General features: G+C 34.8%; 1 protein-coding gene across 1 annotated transcript in view; it reads right to left on the bottom strand.

Annotated features, from left to right (window-relative positions):
- LOC118187605 (tyrosine-protein phosphatase 69D-like) overlaps positions 1–18,872 on the bottom strand; it is a 393,140-nt gene that overhangs the window by 103,705 nt on the left and 270,563 nt on the right. The window contains exons 13-14 of the mRNA XM_035357863.2: positions 15,162–15,274; positions 7,471–7,561 (exon numbers count right to left, since the gene is read on the bottom strand). Coding sequence (XP_035213754.2) covers positions 7,471–7,561; positions 15,162–15,274 — 204 coding nt within the window. The remainder of the gene's footprint in view (positions 1–7,470; positions 7,562–15,161; positions 15,275–18,872) is intronic.

The raw sequence follows: 18,872 nt of genomic DNA, 5'->3' as shown, positions 1-18,872 counted from the left end.
TACCATAAATTAAGAATTTCGCCAAGTGATTCTTGGCGCAACTCGAAAAAGTACTCCAAGATAAATTTTTAAATTTCTCGATATGTTTCTCACTAAATTTTCAAAACTTAATATTTAAGCGTAATTTGAGCCGTATATTGAAATGTGGAAACAATCGATTGATATAAGCCTGATAATCGATATAAGTTCGATTTTGTATCAAAACAGGGTACTTTTCCGTTTCGCCGGCACAAATCTCGCCAAGCAGCCTTCATTGGCGACAATATACAGTATACGCATAAGAAATGTTAACAAATGTTAGTTCTAAGGATCTTTTATTTTGAAGGCATAAACATTTTAATAACGTTTAAAATTTTGTAAAAAACCAATAAGTAAAGATAATAAATTTGTAAAAGGCATTAATTTAAGAGTTTACTATGCTTTCATGGTTCAACATTCTGATTTGCCGGTTCATATCACGTGACCACAAGTGATCTCATCTCACGTAAACTACGCTGCAAAAATCTAATTCACTCACCAGCATACAATTAATCTAATCTTATCTATGTTAATTTCAAATTAAATCTAAATTTGTAACTCAAGTTTAAATGCAAGAATTATTTCAATTCTTGCGATTAGCTTACTCAGCCAGAAGTTATGCAAAACTGCAGTGCTTTACTTCACTAGTGCATTCTCATTAGAATTGATGAATTTAACCCTTGACTTTGCCTTTTCTATATTTTAGCTCGCGGGTGAGCAGTGTGATTGTATTCTAATTCACTTAATAACCGCGAACTGCCTTAGGGCATAAAACTGAACTATCTGGTAAAAATTCTATGTAATTAATTGTATAGTGGTGTGGCGTATTTAATTATGGCAAAGCACACTAGGGCTATCTGCCTAAGGGGAGAGATGCCTTCGTGGAGGACTTTCTAAGGGAAACTGGCTCGTATACACGTTACACATGGGGAAAACCACGAAAACACCCATGCAGCCAGCCCGTTCGCGGGATTTGAACCTCGAACCGAACTACCAGTTTTCAGCGACTTTACCGCTCGGCCGCTGGTGGGCCCTTAATTAATTGTATGCCAGTATTGAAAGAAACAATCAATCTGATAAGAAATGGATATTCCGTTTGGCATCAGTTGTACCATTATTGAAGACTTTATCGCCTGCGCCGGCAAAATGGAAAAGTACCCAAAACAGTTATATTAATTACAACAATGCCAAATTAAAGCTTTTAAAGTTAAAGCTCTTAAATCGTTAACATTATTTTCCTAATAATTATAATATGTCTTATCTGTCCTGTCTGCGTTTTTTTATCTGCCCTCGGATTAACCATGATTTGGGGTTAACAGTGTATGTTATCCTGGAATTACCTCGTTCGTTAGGAGCTGACTGTATTTGCATAGCCACTGGTTAACTTTGAATTTGACTGGAGAGGGAATATTTACTTGAATGCAACACAGAAGTACACTGAAGTGAAAAAAGTCATGGGATACCTCTACCAACTGAAATCGTGACTCATCTGACCAAGCCACGGTTTTCCATTCGTTTAGGGACCAACCGATATGCTCACGAGCCCACGAGTGTCGCTGCAGGCGATCTCGTGCTGTCAGTAAAGGCACTCGAGTCGGTCTTCTGCTGGCATAGCCCAAGGAAGACAAATTTCGCCACACTGTCGTCCCTCGTACGTTCCACATTTTTCTGCGGTTATTTGACGCCGTGTTGCTTGTCTGTGAACATTGACAACTCTACGCAGACGTTGCTGGTCTCGGTCGTTAAGTGCAGGTGGTCGGCCACTGCGCTGTCCATGGTGGGATGTTATGCCTGAAATTAGATACTCTCGGCACACTCTTGACACTGTGGATCGGAATGTTGAATTCCCTAACGATATCCGAAATGGAATGACCCATGCGTCTAGCTCCAACTACCATTCCGCGTTCAAAGTCTGTTAATTCTCGTCGTGCGGCCATAATCACGTCAAAGCCTCTTCACATGAATAACTTGAACACAAATGAAAGCTCTGCTAAAGCACTTCGCATTTATACATTTTCTACGCGATACTACTGATATCTGTATATTTGCATATTGCTATCCCATGACTTTTGTCACTTCAGTGTAAACCCAAAAAAAACAAGCAACGTTTCCCAGAAGTGAGCTCTTCCCACATCATATTCAAAGGTCGATTTCCAGCCGTAACATTTTGCTAATGTTGCTCATAGCGGGGTGATGCAGGAAATTTAGCCAATCAGAAACATGGTAGAGAGAAACTGTAAATTTTTTCCCACAATCCGAGAGATAAAAGATTTCTGTTTGGTGCCTGAGCTAACGCCTGAATACAGTAATTTACTGGGTATTTTTTTAAATGGCGGACACTAGCCGTTTCAAGCTTTGGCCTCTACTAAGGCATCAGTTCATTTTATTATGGAAGCGTGTGTATGTGATTATGGCAAAGCCTCGAGGGCTATCTGCCTAAGGTAAGGGAAGCCTTCGTGGAGTACTTTCTAAGGCTCGTATACACGTTACACATGGGGGAAACCACGGAAACTCCGATGCAGCCAGCCCGTTCGCGGGATTCGAACCTCTGGCCGAACTACCAGTATTCAGCGTCTTTACCGCTCGGCCTTTATTATGGAAGCATCTTATAAGGCATTTTATCCCTCCTTCCAGCATGCCTTCGTGGTGTAATGGTAGCACTCGATAAGTCGAGGTTCGAGTCCAGGCGAGGGCAATACATCAATGCCTTCTCCAGGATTCGAACCCTGACTTGGGACAGCATTTGGATTCACTAACCATTTTCTCGTCTGAGTAAAGCAGAATTCTAAGAAATGCTACAGTGACAGATTTGATTTGATTGAGCCTTATGTTCACTCACCTTTTTCGTGGTGCTTTTAGTTCTGGATTCATATTCAAGGATGATAACATGTCTTGTCACTGTACGATTCTGGTCGACTACTTCCTTGAAAGTGAAAATATCCAGCGCATGCAGGGGCTCTCTCACACTCTTGATACTAATCCTATTGAGCATGTATAAGATATCCTCGAGAAACAAATTGCAGCCCTTTCGCACCAACCAAACTCCATTCTAGAACTGAAAAGAGCTCTCCTTCATACTTGGAACTGTTTGAGACCATTACTAATCCCCACTCTCATAGCATATATGGGCAATCGTTGTGCAACAGGCGTGGCTACCAGAGGCGACCACACACCTAACTAACACTTAGTTTGTGCTGTTTTCATTCAGACCCTTTCTTTGGATAATAAGAATGGTTAATATCCTTCCTTCCTTTGCATTATTTCCGTATGATATAACCATATTATACTCTCATGCCACATTTTCCGCCATTCTAACAAAACTTCCTTAAACAGTCACATAAACGTCAATTATGCTTAGTTTTTGGACAACAGTACATGTTGCCAGAAGTATTTTTCTAAATTTCATTTTTCAAATTTCAATAATCATTTAACTAACTATTAATGTTTAATAGTATGCAAAAAGCAACCTTAACTTTACGCATTTTAAATAGAACTATGTTGATTTAGATAGTTTTTAGATACAAGTTTCTCTTCTTCAGTAGCAAAATTGCTTTTGCAAAGATCAGAGGAGCGGCAATCATTGTTATATCGACAGCAATGGATGGATCAAAGCAACAACAAACATAACGCCATCTGTCGAGAAAACTAGCAAATAAACGTGTAAAACTTAGAATTCTGAAAGGGTCAGGAAGAGATGTGTTTGAAAATTAAACAAATCATTGTAGGGCAATTAATCATAATTTTGACTTTAGTTTCGTAAAAATTATCCATAAGGTTACTACAGCTAATGAATTGGATTTTCCGGAAGATTTTCGCATTCACGAAAACTTAAGTTCCGAAGTAATTATCCATAAGGTTTCTACAGCTAGTGAATTGGATTTTCCGGAAGATTTTCACATTCACGATTTTCCGGAAGATTTTCACATTCACGAAAACTTTAGTTCTTTAATTAACAACCTTACTATCAGTTTAGCTCTTCATAAAGTTTTTAGAATTCTTATATTTTAGTTCTTCGCATTTCGTCATCATTTTTCACAACAAATTACTTTCGTTTCCCATTGCTTCTTCATTGCTTTCGATATAAAACTAAAATATAAGAATTCTATTATCGTTTCTCCCATTTTTGCATACATTCTTTTGTTCCTGAAGAAGAGAGACCTGAATCTGATCGCTGCCGAAATCGACAATTTTTTTCAAAATCTATACGAATTAAGACTGCCTAGTTTTAATTACATACGAATGCTAAATTAAATTAGCATAAATAAAAATTTCGTACAAAATTAAAAAAAAAATTAGAAAACTCTGTTGTAGAAAAGCAACTAGAAAACTATAATTTTTAATTTCTGTTCAATCCCTTGGAAAGGAACACCAATTCTTCTTTCTCTTCCATGCAAAATGCCAATATAATCTTGTTTGCTCGGAAGATCAGAAGCGCCTTGTAAATTTGCTGAGTGGCAAGGGCTTAACAAGGGCAACAAATCAAAACCAAAAATGAATACATATATCCCCCCAATCTCTTGGGAGAAGAACAAGAAAAAGAAGAAAGAGGAATCAACAAGGAAATGAAGCGGCTTTTGAGAAAATTAAGCGCCGATGTCGCGCAAGGCTAATTACAGGCACTTTAAGGTCTTTTTCTTTTTCTTTTTTGGGCGACTTTTTTGGCTTCGGAAAGGAGATCACATGATCAAGTCGCGAGGAAACGGAAGCCTCGTTGAGTACAGTTCACTCCATCCATCACTGCATGAAAGAAAAACCAGCTGGTGTTTTCTTTCATGACGGCTTTTGTTCCCTGCATTATTTACTGTATTATTTCCTCTATTACATAAAATGTGTTCCAACTTAAATTACTATTATCTACTGAAAAATTTAAATGCCAAGAAATGATGCTTGAATAGAGCCAGTCAGCCTGGATTAGACCGGACGAATGTGAACTTCGCATTCACCGAGGTAATTCCAGGGAGAAGATTCACGATTAATCCGAGGGCAGTTACAGGAAAGATGAGTTATAATTGATAGAAAATTAGTCGCAGGTACACTGGAGTTATAATTAAAAATTGACCTGCAATTTCAATCTTTATATTATATTAACTTGGTTAGGTAAACCAAATCACTATTGAAAGCTCTGTCTATTTTTTCTCGAAGTATGCATACGCATTGTATTTTCCTCCGTTACATTTCTTCCCGTTTGCCCTACGCATCTTTGTTATATTACTATGCACATACTGTTTGCTTTTATTTATACAGCTTATGTATTTCTTTAGGAGTTAATATGAAATGAAAGGCTATACATTTGACTTTCTTTTTTAAGAATCAGCAATTTACTAGTATCAAAACAGTTGATTTTGCAATGATTGACTTTTTACAGATGAAACGGGCGATTACAAGGACGATGAAATAAGAAAGAATAAAAAGAAAAAGAAAATACCAAAGCTTTCAGATTTTATATTACGCCCAAATGGGTGTTTTGTTTTAGTTCACGCAGACATATACGTTTCGAGAGTGTTTGGGCCAATCTCCCTTTGGGCTAAAAATATATAAAAACGCCATATCTTCAGAATTTCCGATAGACAGCCTCGTACGGTGGAGACAAAAGTATTTTTCTCGGTACAGTGATGCCTGCCGTTGGTCGCTTTGAAACTGTTGAGTTTGTTAATCAAAAGTTCGTTAAAGTTTTACAAAATATAAAATAGAAAATTGCAAACAAATTCCGAATTCGAGGTGCCCATATTCCAGTAGAGGACTACGTTATTAAAAATTGGATGGATATTGGTACCTCTGATTTTTCACAATGCCAGATGAAACACATACATTCATGCATATTCTTCCTTATTTAATTTCTTAAAATATAGTACAGAACGATAATATTGGATGGCAATAATCTTAAAAGTTAAACGCACATTCATAGCGAACCGACGCAAAATGCCGTTTCGAAATTAATAATCCTAACGCCCCTTTCGACTTAATAACTGCTTAATTAGTCTGGCTGCATGGGCCTTTTCGTAGTTTTCCCCATGGGTAACGTGTTAATACGAGCCAGTTTCCCTTAGAAAGTTCTCCACGAATGCATCCCTCCCTTCCGTGTAGTGCCTTAGGGAGAACATGCAAATAATAATTATGATATTGCTTTTATTCCCATCTCCAAGTGGGCTATTCTACTCTATTCATTCTGTCGCTTACCAACCTTTATTTCGAGTCAGATACACCGAATTATCATTAAGGCATCAAGGACTTGCTGCAAACATACAGCAAGATCATTTCCGAAAGAAAATGTTGTTTGTATTACACATGTAAAAAAATTATCTCTGGAGATAAAGAAGTCCTGCACCGTTTAATAAATTACTGCATCGTTGGGAATTTTTTTTATGACGTGGGTTACACTTGGTTACAGTGCTATTAGAAGTAAGGTGTAAGAGTACTTTTTACGATGAATGAAGTAAAATGGGAAAAAAGACTATGTGCAGAGAACAGGAATGCATAGTCGAGTGCCAGTGAGAAAAATTGCTCATTTCTGCCCGACATGCAAGAATTCGTTTGCAGTTGTGTCGGGAAAGAAAATACTGGACATCTGAGGAATGGAAATGGGTAAAAGAGTCGGATGAATCACGCGCACCTTATTTTGCACTGATGGAAAACGTCGAATTTGGCAAGAACTCTATGAAGACATGAATCCATCTTGCATTACTCGTTCACTAATCCACCATTGGGTAATCCACTATTTTTTGACATAGCTCGATAATTCACTGTTGGATGATCAACTATTTTTTTTTAAAGAGCTCGATAATCTACTGCTAGATAATCGACTCTTTTATTAAGAGAGCTGGATAATTCACAGTTAAATGATCGACTATTTTTTGATGGAGCTGGATAATCCAATGTTGGATATCGATTATTTTTTGCCGCAGCTCGATAATCCACTGATGGATAATCGACTATTCTTTTGAGAGAGCTGGATAATTCACTGTTGGATAATAAAACTTTTTTTGGACAGAGCTCAAGAATCTACTGTTGGATAGTCGACTATTTTTTCCTTGACAGAGCTCGATAATCGACTATTTTTTTGACAGAGCTCGATAACTCTGTGCTGGAAAACCGACTGAATTTTTTTGACAGAGTTCAATAATCCACTGCCGGTTAATCGAATATATACAATTAAGGCAAAAGCACAGGACTTATCCGCTTAAACAAAATTCAAAATTTGACTGAAAGAGCTTCTGAGGATGAAAGTGGAAACTTGGGAATCAACTTTACGACCTGTAATTTTTCCAAAGTCATGCACATTTCGGGATCAAAGAATTTCAAGTTTTTGCATATTTCGAGCAGAAATAAATATATTCGAAACAAAGTTCATACAAAAGATATTTAATATTATATCTACATTTATATAAAAATTTCACCCTTGTTTGTCTTTTTTTAAATACAAGAGACTAAATGAAAGCTATATGTTATACTCACAAGCTTTGATATCAGGATACCGGTTCTTGCATGCGTTTTCAATGCAATCCGATGCCATTGTCGTCCTGTCCCGAAATGTGTCCGGTAAGGCCTATAACAAATTAGAATGCAATGTGTTATTCAGTTATGAGGTCCTAAAAGTTATGAGGTTATAATTCAATTAGGAAATTAATAAATTGCATCCAGTATATAAACTCAGTTGCAAGATGAAGAAATTATGGTCCAGTGTATGAGTGTATTAGGGTACTGTGTGTAATTTAATTCAAGAGAAACAGGAATAAGACCGAAAGAGAAATACTCCAATGTAAAACTTAAAATCAGATAAAAAAGCAAAATTAGGTTGGACTAGAATTTGAATAAAACTACATCAAATTAAGGGAGTTCTTACTTTAGTGGCTCTTCTTCAGAAGAGATGATTCAAAATGATTTTTTTCAGAAAAAGGGCTACATCTAAAAATGCTCTTGAAATCTTTTGAGTTACATTTAAAATCTACGCCAACAGGTTGCTCTTTAAGGTCGCATTTTTGCATAATTTTAAATAAATAACAGAAATGAATTAGAGAAAATCAGAACTGTTCGATATTCGAAACAAAGTGTTGTATCCTGCACAAATGCATAGAGAAATCCTCGCCATCTTAACTCACATTTAGTTAAAATCAGTTATATTTCACCAATAAATGCACATATAATAATTATTACTAGTATTAAAGATATGCTAATCTTAACGTCAAACTGGAGTTTTATATTACAGATTTTTCGCTAAAAAATTTTTTAATTTTACCTATTACATTTTGATATTGTTTATATCTTGAACTATGCTTTAACTTAAACTAAGGAAAATCATAAAACAGTTATTCGATAGAAATTCCATTTTTAAATAACATGTAAAAATTAAAACAATGTTAATCTTGAAAATTTTTATAAAACCGAAGTTGTCATTCCTAGAATGTTAGAACCGGTTTCAATACTATGAAAACAGATTGATGTTTTTCCGTGTTTTATTCCTGAAAACAATACCATAAATTCAATTCAGATCTTAAGATGCAATAAATACAGATTTAATGTTATAAGTAAATTTCAAGTTACTTTTTACTTTTTTATTTCGCTAAAGGATAGTTTGTGTTAAAAGAAACGAAAACAAACTTTTAATCATTGATCCAAATGAGATAGCTAAAAGTCTTTATTACATTTTTTAATCCAAGTGTTTACAGCTTTGAGTTTTTAAGAGATAAAAGCCAAACATTAGACTTTTTTTCTTCACTGACGTTTTCAGAAGGCAGATAACAAGAATGCCACGGGCTTTTTCCTTTTGTTCCTCTACTTTGATTTCCATTTAAACAGCGGACGCTAAGTGCAGTGGAGAAAATGAAAAGTAAAAGTGAACTGGTTTAATAATACCATTTTTTCTCTTTTATTTAATCTTAGAAAGAAGATATTGGATTTGAGTAAGATGTTAACATTCGAAAAATCTTGCATTTTTTTGTTTATTAAAGATGAATGCAAAGATTTATTATTTTTACTGGAAAAGGTTGTGTACTTACTATTTATGTAGCTAACATACAAGTGTATCAGAATTTGCACATTTTATAACATAAAAACCAAGTTTAGAATACGGAACACTATTAGTTTTTAGTTTAAATTTAAGTTAATTGTACGTATACAAAACTACTCTAATAACAGTATATATAATTTCTACTCTAATATATTAGAACTCAAAAAATATTTGAATTTGATTGTAGTTTTGAAATGTATTAAAGCATTTAAAACAAAACCAAATTTATTACACTTGCTTATAATAATTTTATTGCATCGGAATCTTCAAACCCATTATAGTTTCAATGCTGTTTGATTTTGTGATAGTTTCAGAGATAGAAAAAGAGACAATTTATATGTATATCTAGTTTGTCCTATGGACGGTACTTTTTTGCTGTATTAAGGACAACTGTGAAAAATATTATTATTCTTAATTATTAAGCTTAATAATATTTTTCACAAAGCGAAGCTTTATTTTTGCATAGCGGTATGCAGAGAAATGTTGTAAGTGTTTAGAGGAAAAAGTATATTTTAGAGTACTCCTTGGCGAAATTTGGCGGTACATGGATACCGAGTTTGTGCAATTCTTTGACTTGTTATTTTGGTTTTCGTAGCGGAAATTTTTCGGTCAAAAATCGCCGCTACACAAAGCCAAAATAACAAGACAAAGAATTGTACAAACTCGGTATCCATGTACACATCGACCTATTTTCACTTAATAAAACATCCAGAATTGCACAAAAATGGCATTGCGCACACTCTCTTGACTTTATCCCTGTACACATCGACCTATTTGCACTTAAAAAAAAATCAGAGAATTTCATAAACTATGCTTTGCGCACTCCCTTGACTTTGTCCATGTACACATCGAACTATATTCACTTAAAAAGTCAAAAAAAGAGCCAACAAAAAATATACTATAATCTGAATAAACTACATTTTAAATAAAACATTGAAATAACATTAAAAAGAAAATTCATCTTAGCGCTACAAGAAGAAAATATCCACTTACCTTATTTATGAATTTTCGCGTCTTCAGTCAAACATAATTCCTTAACATCATCCAAACACTTCCCAAAATTATCTGAACTAGAATCTATATACTGGTGTCGCCACATAAATTCACAAAAATAAGAGTAAAAAATATCCTCCGTTCGAAAATATCCGATGTTCGACCATACGCATTTCCTTCCTCCAAACAGGACACTTAATAATGACTACTAAGTAAACCTTCATTTACACACCAGTCAATTAATGCTTTTTTCCCTTTCGTTCCAAATGCTACAGAAACTTCAAATTAATCTTACTACATTCAGCCAATTTACCGTGTAAACTACAAAATAACAACGTACTAATCCGACACACAACAAGCCCTTACCCAAAATCCGACGCACACTTTCCAAATTTTTTCCCATGATTGAAATTCACCGCAACCAATTACGTCATAATAGGGTTTCCATAGCACTCAACTACTCAGGTTGTCATAAATGAGACAACTTGGCAATAAATGAGACAACAACTTGGCGATAAATGAAACAACAACTTGGAGAGAAATGAAACAACAATTTCGCGATAATACAAGGGATACTCTAAAGTTAACTCTAACCTGTTTAGGCTTATTGAAGGAATTGAAGATATGCCATGTAACGACAGGCCACTCGATGAAGCAATGGACACTCTTAGGCAAACAATTTTGGACTAAAATTGTTCTATCTGGCCTGTGGATAGAATTTTAATTTGCCGGTATGAGGCAACTTAACGAAATATGTATTTATATATTATATACCATCTCCTTTTCTACTTTGTTTAAATATTATTTTTTTCTTTCTTTTTTTCAAAGGGCTGACGATCTTTTTACTTTCTCTGTTTTTGTTCTAAAAGCATGTTCTAAAAAGATAAATTGACGGAAATAGCAAGCACAGACACCTTTCACTTGGTATAGTGTTAAAAATGGAAGTTCTTTGTGAGCTATAGCTGTAGATTGGCGCTAACAAGCGTCATCTCTTTCTATCGGAGCAGACATATGGGAATCCAATACAGGTGAATTAGACCTCTTAGATAAAACTTAATTTACCTAATAAGAAAACTTAATCTGTTTCCTGGACAAATAGCTTAGAACGACGTGTCTCATTTCCCAAGGTTAAATTCAATACCCTCAGTAAATGAAGAAAAGCTTAAGGATTATGGCTTGAAAAAACAGCATTTTGAGTTCAAACGAAGATTTCAAGATTTCAGTGCCATTCAAACAGAATTGGATAATTTTACCATGCCTTTCAACGTAAATTGTGAAGCAGCGAGGTCAGATTTGCAGCTTGAATTAATTGAGTTGCGATCTATCAATCATCTCAAGCAGTTTTTTTCTAAATAGCCAGTGTTTTATAAATCATTATCGAAAGTAAGTTTCCAAAATTTAATAGCTCACACCCCCAAAATCAGTGCTATATTTGATTCATCTTACACATGTGAACAAGCGTCTTCAACTATGCATCTTAGAAAGAATTATTTCAGAAGTAGATTGACAGATGAGCATTTAGCTTCGTTCCTTAGAATCAGTATATCTCACCTCGAAACTCAATATAAGGAATTTTTAAAAATGAAATCGCAATTTCATTCATTTCATTAACATATTTAAATTGTAATACTTGTATATTGTTTTTAAAATTTTAGAAAAATTTATCTTGGCCCACCAAACTTTTTGTTTTCGATTTTTTGGCTAGCGATCCAAAACGTTTGCCTATCCCTGTAGCGGTACGCAGAGAAATGTTGTGTTTAGGCTTATTGAAGTAGAAATTGAAGATATGCCATGTTACGACAGGCCACTCAAGATGAAACAATGGCAAAGGCAAATACACTGCCGTCCTTAAACTTGCTACACTACGAATGGAAAGTATTCAATAACATTGCAATAGAAAGATGAAATGATTAAAATTTCAGGTAATTTTGAGGTGCAGAACATACCTGAAATTAGTACCATGAGCATTTCCCTCTACCCGATTCCAAATTTAACTTAGACATTGACGCCTGCAAGGCGAATCGTTATTTATTATTTTCTGCTTTGATTATCATATGACTATCAACAGAATGCAACTCGAGAAATGACTCAGGGATATATGTTAAAACAATTTTATTACTATTTTTTATTTTTAATATTAGTAATTAAACACCAAAGAGCATGGTAATCTTTAATGTTGACGTTACGCTTGGCGGTAATTACAGACTACAGCTAACTCCGTTGTGAAGTGCTGAGTGTGTTGAGGAGGAGAAATTTCTTTCCATATGTAAAAATAGATTTTGTAAATGATATTCATAGGCTGAAAGATTACATTTACTGCTGTGATAGCTAAATCATGGTGCAATGATCGACTCGGCATTCGGCGTGTACTTTTTTGCGTTGTGTTATTAATTGTGCAACACTGTACCTGGCAATCAGTTTCTTTTCTGGCATCTTCACAGAGTTTTAAAAATTTTTTGCTGTTTTATTTTTCTGCACTGCGAGGTTTTCAAAATATTCTCTTGACTTGTTTTTGACCTCCTGATGTGGAGTTTCCAAATATCTTTTCAGTTTATTAGGAACCATAACTTTATTTGTAAGTCTCGTTTTGCAAAGTACGCAAAATGACATTTGAGGGTTTTCTGTTTCAGTTGAGATGAATTCGAATTCCATGTAATTATCTTTATACTTTCGTTTGCTTCTTCGTTAACTTCCGTTTGTTAAGTTGTAGAGACATTAGGTATTTTTGGAAACAGGAAAGATGAAAAATGAGCAACGCTCTCGCCGGGAATCGAACCACGGACCTCTGGAATACGCGTCCAGCGTGCAGACCCCTACACTACGAAGGCATGCTAAGAAGGCGGGAGAAATACCTTATAAAGCACCAGATTTTATTAACTACGGCGAACCCAGACTTTATGAACTACGGCATTACGGTGAAATGAATAAAACACTTATAATAAGTTCGCAGCAGTGACGTCACATTAAAGAAATTTAAAGAGTTACTTATTTTACAAATCTTTAGATTTTAAGAAAGAACCAATTTGAATCAACGTAAGTTACAATTCGGAAAAAATAATATCAAATTAAAACGCGGGAAAACTAAATTTAAAAAGATTTTTTTTTTAGGAATCGTTGAGGTAATTACAAATATTGTGTTAAAAACCCTGTGCAAATTTAGTTATTTGTCAAAATCTGTTGGGGAACATTTTACAATTTCTCTCTGCACACTGGTTGAGATACACTGTAATGGAAGTTGATCAAAGTACTGGATATGCGGACAAGAAACAAAAGGGATGTGTGCTTGTTGGATATCCTCCTTCATCATTCTAGACGTTGGACCGGTATGGTAATGAAAAGCAAGCTTTGAACGTTCGTTCCTCTCCGTACATTTATGCACAAATATGGCCATCATTTTGCTGTCGGCAAAAGCAGGATTCATCAGAAAACACCAAGTCATGTCTTTATTGCGTTTACGCGCATCCTTGAACACACCATATAGGCACTGATTCTTGTGCTGTAGCGTCAAGGAAAACCAAATCGATAGCCACCTTGCTGATATTCTGGGTTATATTGACAACAAGTATCGTACCGTACGTGGGGTACTTGGTGTTGCGCAACACATCCACATTTCCGGGATGTTGTGTATATTCCTAATAGCGACGTGGGCAAGTTTTTTCAGTCTCGGGCGCTGGTGATTGTGGACCGCTGATGTGTAACGTATTGCTTTTCTCAATCCAACGACTGAAACTTTCCTTAGCAGTAACTGGATGTCAACCACTAGGAGCAGCTGCCCATAGGAAATCCATAGCAGATGTGATTGCTTCATTAAACAAAACTGCATAGAACTGCACAGAATGTGGTAAAATGCAGATGGTTAAAGACCTTTCAAATGATAGATGAATTTTTTATGAAGATTGTAGTTATTGGTTTGGAGTTATTTGGATTATGGCAAAGAACACGATGGCTAACTGCCTCGGGGAAGGATCCTTTCGAAGAAAATTTTATCTCGTATTTCGATACTCATGGGGGAAACCATGTTGCTAACTGGTTAGCCGGACTTAGAACTCGCGTCAAACGGAATTACCCTTGTTCAACAACCGTATCAGCAGTCAGCTAGTGGCCAATTAGAATACTGAAATAATTGTGTAAGGAGAAGACTATTTTGAGATTCATTGATATTTTGAAAGGCGAAGTATATTTTGAAAAAATTCAACCAAATGAATCCAGCTATTTCAATACTGAATGTTTTATCTCATTACATTTCTATTTACAATCTAATTTTTCATAAGCTGACATTCCAAATTAACTTAATTGGAAAGACGATAAATTATGTCTTATCAACAAGAAGTATCATAATGTCAATGAAATATACGGCACGATAGTTTCAAAAATCACAGGGTATCGTCTTCAACGAGTGTTGAAATGAAACCAAGAACAACACGTGGCACGAACACAGAACAATGTTTGGAAAGTAGCAGTTATATTTTGATTCAATAATTAAAACGGAAAGGCATTTATAGATGTCTTCATGAAGAAAGTACTGCTTGACTTTCGAATTATAATACTGAACATTTCAGTTACATTATACAATACTCTTATGTAAGTTTTTCCTCTTTTGAATTTCAAAATTTAATGTGTTTTATTATATAATCAGACATCTGATCTGTATATTTATAATTTGAGTTTTGCTTAGCTTTCATATATTATCCAAGTGATTTTTTTTCTCTTCTAAAGTTGCCGTAGAAAAAAACCCCTCTAGATTAAAAAAAACCTAAACACAGAAACTATTTTTGATATCACAAAAGATCCATAAGGTGTTTCAATCGTTCTTTAAATCGATCAAAAGTATTATTTTAAAATTCACTTTTCAAACTTAGAATAAATGGCTTAAGGATCCAAACATTTCGGAAACCTTCAAGAAATTCATAGCCTCCAAAATGTCTTGGAGTAAATAGTTCCTATAAATTCCTTCCTACATCAGATTAAATGGATTCAGATAGAACTGTTTTTTCCTCAGCTTGGAACAGGTGGAGCTCATGAGAAGTAGTATCGTTACTTCAAGAGTGTTTACAACTCCTTATACATCATTATTAGCAGCAATTTACATTTTTTTTAAACTTAAAACGAAATATTTGGTTTGAATGAATTTGTTGTTTAAATTTACCTCAAATTCACTCCTGAAAAGCAAATCTGTGTCCAAATGTTTCTCTGCATAAGCGGCTGGAAGCTCTTCTGCTGCAATGGGTCCAAAATAAGGAAGCTTTGCTAAGTGGCTACCTGCAAGAATATAAAGAAGAAATGACTTAATTAAATTCTTGAACTCACCATAACAGACAGCCATAAATCTGGGGTTAAAAATACTGGCTTAGTATTATACTCTCACAGTCGCGACTCTGGGGGCATAAGGTACACGGACCCCATACTTACTATCCGAAAAGGCAGCCTATGCTTCCTGGAAAGTTTTGGCGTATGCCATCTGAGTTCATAGTGCGATGCCAGTAACCGGTTTCAGTATGATTCTCCGCCCTTGGTCTCCTTGGGAAGGTGACCTTGGGAAGCCGTTCAGTGAAGTGGTGCTAAAGAATGAGTTCTATTTTAAAAGTCTGTCGCCTGTGGGTTGGGAACCCAGGCGAGCGGCAAGCGTGAGTGACTTTCCTTGGTCGGAAGAGTTTTGAAGTAAGCCCACCTCCCGCCGAATGCGGAGGTAAAGAGATAAGCTCGTGTAGTGCCTACGAATGGCGGAGCACGTAAGACATTATTAGTATTACTACAAAGTCAAATATAAATTTAAAATAAACTACAAAAAATTCAAGTTATAAACATGAAACTAAAAATTACAAAAATACAAAATTGAATTACTGCAAAAATACTATAATAACACGTACCAAATGTCTCTTCATTTGCATAAAAAATTTCAACCAAGTAAATATATTCAAATTCACTAAGAATGGGTGCATCATAAACTCACTAAATTGTACAAGTTACTATCACCTTGTAATTCAACACACTCAACCACTTTCGCTCAACACTTTAAACATTCCACATCTCTCAGTTGCCACGTGCAAGAAACAAAACTAAAAAATAATTAACTGACCCGAAAACCATTAATTAACTGAATACTTTACTGAGGGGAAACTGGATACTAGTACTCTTTTATTCATTTGGATGGGAAAATGACATGATCGTGCTAAAAGATGTTATTCTTCACTGTCTTTTGAATAAAACACAAGTATTCCATTAGTTTCATGTATTTTTTGCCGAGTTGCAATCCACTTCTCTTTTTCTAGGAACGAGTGTCTAAAACTCGAGAGCTTATTAAAGAACTTGCAGTTTTTGAACCTCCGGGTTAAGGCTTTGGTAGCTCGAGATTTTTGCAGATGTTGAGTTGGCAGCTTTTTCCATTTTTTAACATTTGACAAAATAAAATATACACGATATTTACAAGTAATTAATTAAATAAATAAAAGAAAATTTTATTAATTAATTAAAATTAAATGAAAACATTCATAAATATAATTCATATATTATAAACTACACGTCATTTGAAACCCAACATTCTCCCACTAACAACAGCTTAACTCCTGTAAATATTCAACAGTAAAACTTTTAAAAATAAACACAAAAATTCGAAATTAAATTAAAAATAACCAGACTACACTAAATTGACAACTCATTACAATCACTCTATGTTTGCCGCAAGAAAAACATACAGCCAGAGACCATACCCAAATCGAAATCGCGCCAAATACAAACTCTCGCCAAGTTTCGCGTTCACCTCGCTTATGGAAGACTAACCGCTTAACGCGATCATTCTGAATTTACTCACGTATAAAATTGCTATCGGATTTAAAATTCACCTAAATTACTTCGCAGCTTAGATTTTCCAGCTAAGATACTCGACCAAGCTACTTCGCAATTTTTGAGCAAATTTCTAATTCTAGTCAGAGCGCCTCAGAGCTTGGCAGTACTAACAGAAAATTCGGTTATTGTTTACAGCATTTCATTTTGTAGTTAATAAAGCTAATTGTTAGGTGTCTAAACGCAACAAAACAAAGCACATGTGCCACTTATTTAGACGCTGGGCGATCAAACTCTTAATTAACCAGTTAACTGTGATTGACGAGTATACTCGTCATGGAGAAACGACACAATTTTGTGTATTGACGAGTATACTCGTCATGCGTATATTATGTTAATGAAATGGAAAGATAAGAGGGAGATTTACTTAGTAAGTACTGTACATAATGACAACGTAATAGGAGAAGAGAAAAGAAAAATAATAACAAAGAAGCCGGAGCTAATGATTGACTATAACAAAAAAATGAGTGGAGTGCATAGGAGTGATGGAATTATCATAGCGTATTCCACAGCAAGAAAACGACTCAAAAAGTACTACAAAAAGATATTTCGCCATTTCTTAGACATTATGTGTCTGAAAGCATTCATATTATATAAAACAAATAATGGAACATGATCGCGTGATCAACTTTTTGCTCAAATTTATCATGATCAACATGATCAACTTTTTGCTCAAATTTATCGAAGACACTTTTTCGACATATCCAATTGAAAGAAATTAATGGACACAAACTCGGCCATTTAGACCTAATATAAGCCAATTAGGTGGGAATCATGTTCCGGATTACATACCCGGAACATCGGAAAAAACAACCCTACGCGAAGGTGTTCGCATTGCTACAAACGTAAGGTCAGGAAGGAATCGCGTTACTGGTGTTCGATTTGCAAAGACCCATTGTGTATAGTACCCTGTTTCGCTGAATATCATTCCACAGCAGGAATTTAAATTCTTACTTTTACATGTATAATATTTAATTTAATTGATTGCGTTTTTAGTTTAATATGATTGTAATATATGCTTATGTTCACCAAATAAGTAAATATTAGTTATAAAATTGAAAATTTTATAAAAAAATCCCATCTTTTTCATCCAATATCTTATCAGCGCAATTTGCTCTGTGATAGACGAACAGACTCGTCATGGTTCGATTCTAGCGGCATAAAACGGTGCGTATTCTTAAACGAGGCCGCCACAGTTAACTGGTTCACTTTAAAAAGAACAATTTCACTTTCGCTTTATTTTTCACACTTTTCGATTAATTCTGTTATTATGTGATATATTCAGCATGTTCGATGGAAGTCGAAAGAAATATGTTCATAAAATAAGAAGGGTATAAATATATTCGTAACTTTGTTTTCCAGTTGCAGATTTCATTGCTCTTGAAAAAGAAAATCATGTACTTGTCAATTATGACGACTTACAAGAAACCTGATTTGCCGTGTTTTCGCTTTTGAGAGAAACAGACGGTTACTGTTCCGTATATTCGATATCTACAGTACGTTATTTATTTACTATACATAAGCAGAGTTAATTTAATGCAAATTTATGTTTCTTTTTTTAGTATAATTTTGAAAGCAATTCATTTAAAATAAACACATAAAAAGGTACACGAAATAACTACAAAATTTGCATATAATACAATTCTTACTAAATTTACGACTATATTCTTCGCAATTATATTCTACGAGTTCTAGTACATTTGAATTCTTTGAGACCGGATGAGAAAGGGCCCAAAGGGGTGTATTTTTTAACGTTTTGTGTGTTATCTTCATTTATTTAATATCATGTTCTTTGCACTTAACCCATAAAATAAGATTCAACAGCAATATCAAAAAATATTTAAAAGAGCATATCTTTAGAATTTCCAATACACAGTCTCGTGCGCTGGAGATAACTTTCCCCCCTCGTACAATGATGCCATTGCCCGCTTTGAAATCGTCGAGTTTCTTAATCAAAAACTCATTAATGCTTTACCAAATATGAAATAGATAAAAAAACAAATTCTAAATTCGGGCA

This window comes from Stegodyphus dumicola, chromosome 2, assembly GCF_044657685.1.
Source record: "Stegodyphus dumicola isolate Sdum_Otavi_A_Nest chromosome 2, ASM4465768v1".
Classification (NCBI taxonomy): domain Eukaryota; kingdom Metazoa; phylum Arthropoda; class Arachnida; order Araneae; family Eresidae; genus Stegodyphus; species Stegodyphus dumicola.
Note: the sequence above shows the minus strand (reverse complement) of the source record. Positions and strands in the feature narration are given on the sequence as shown.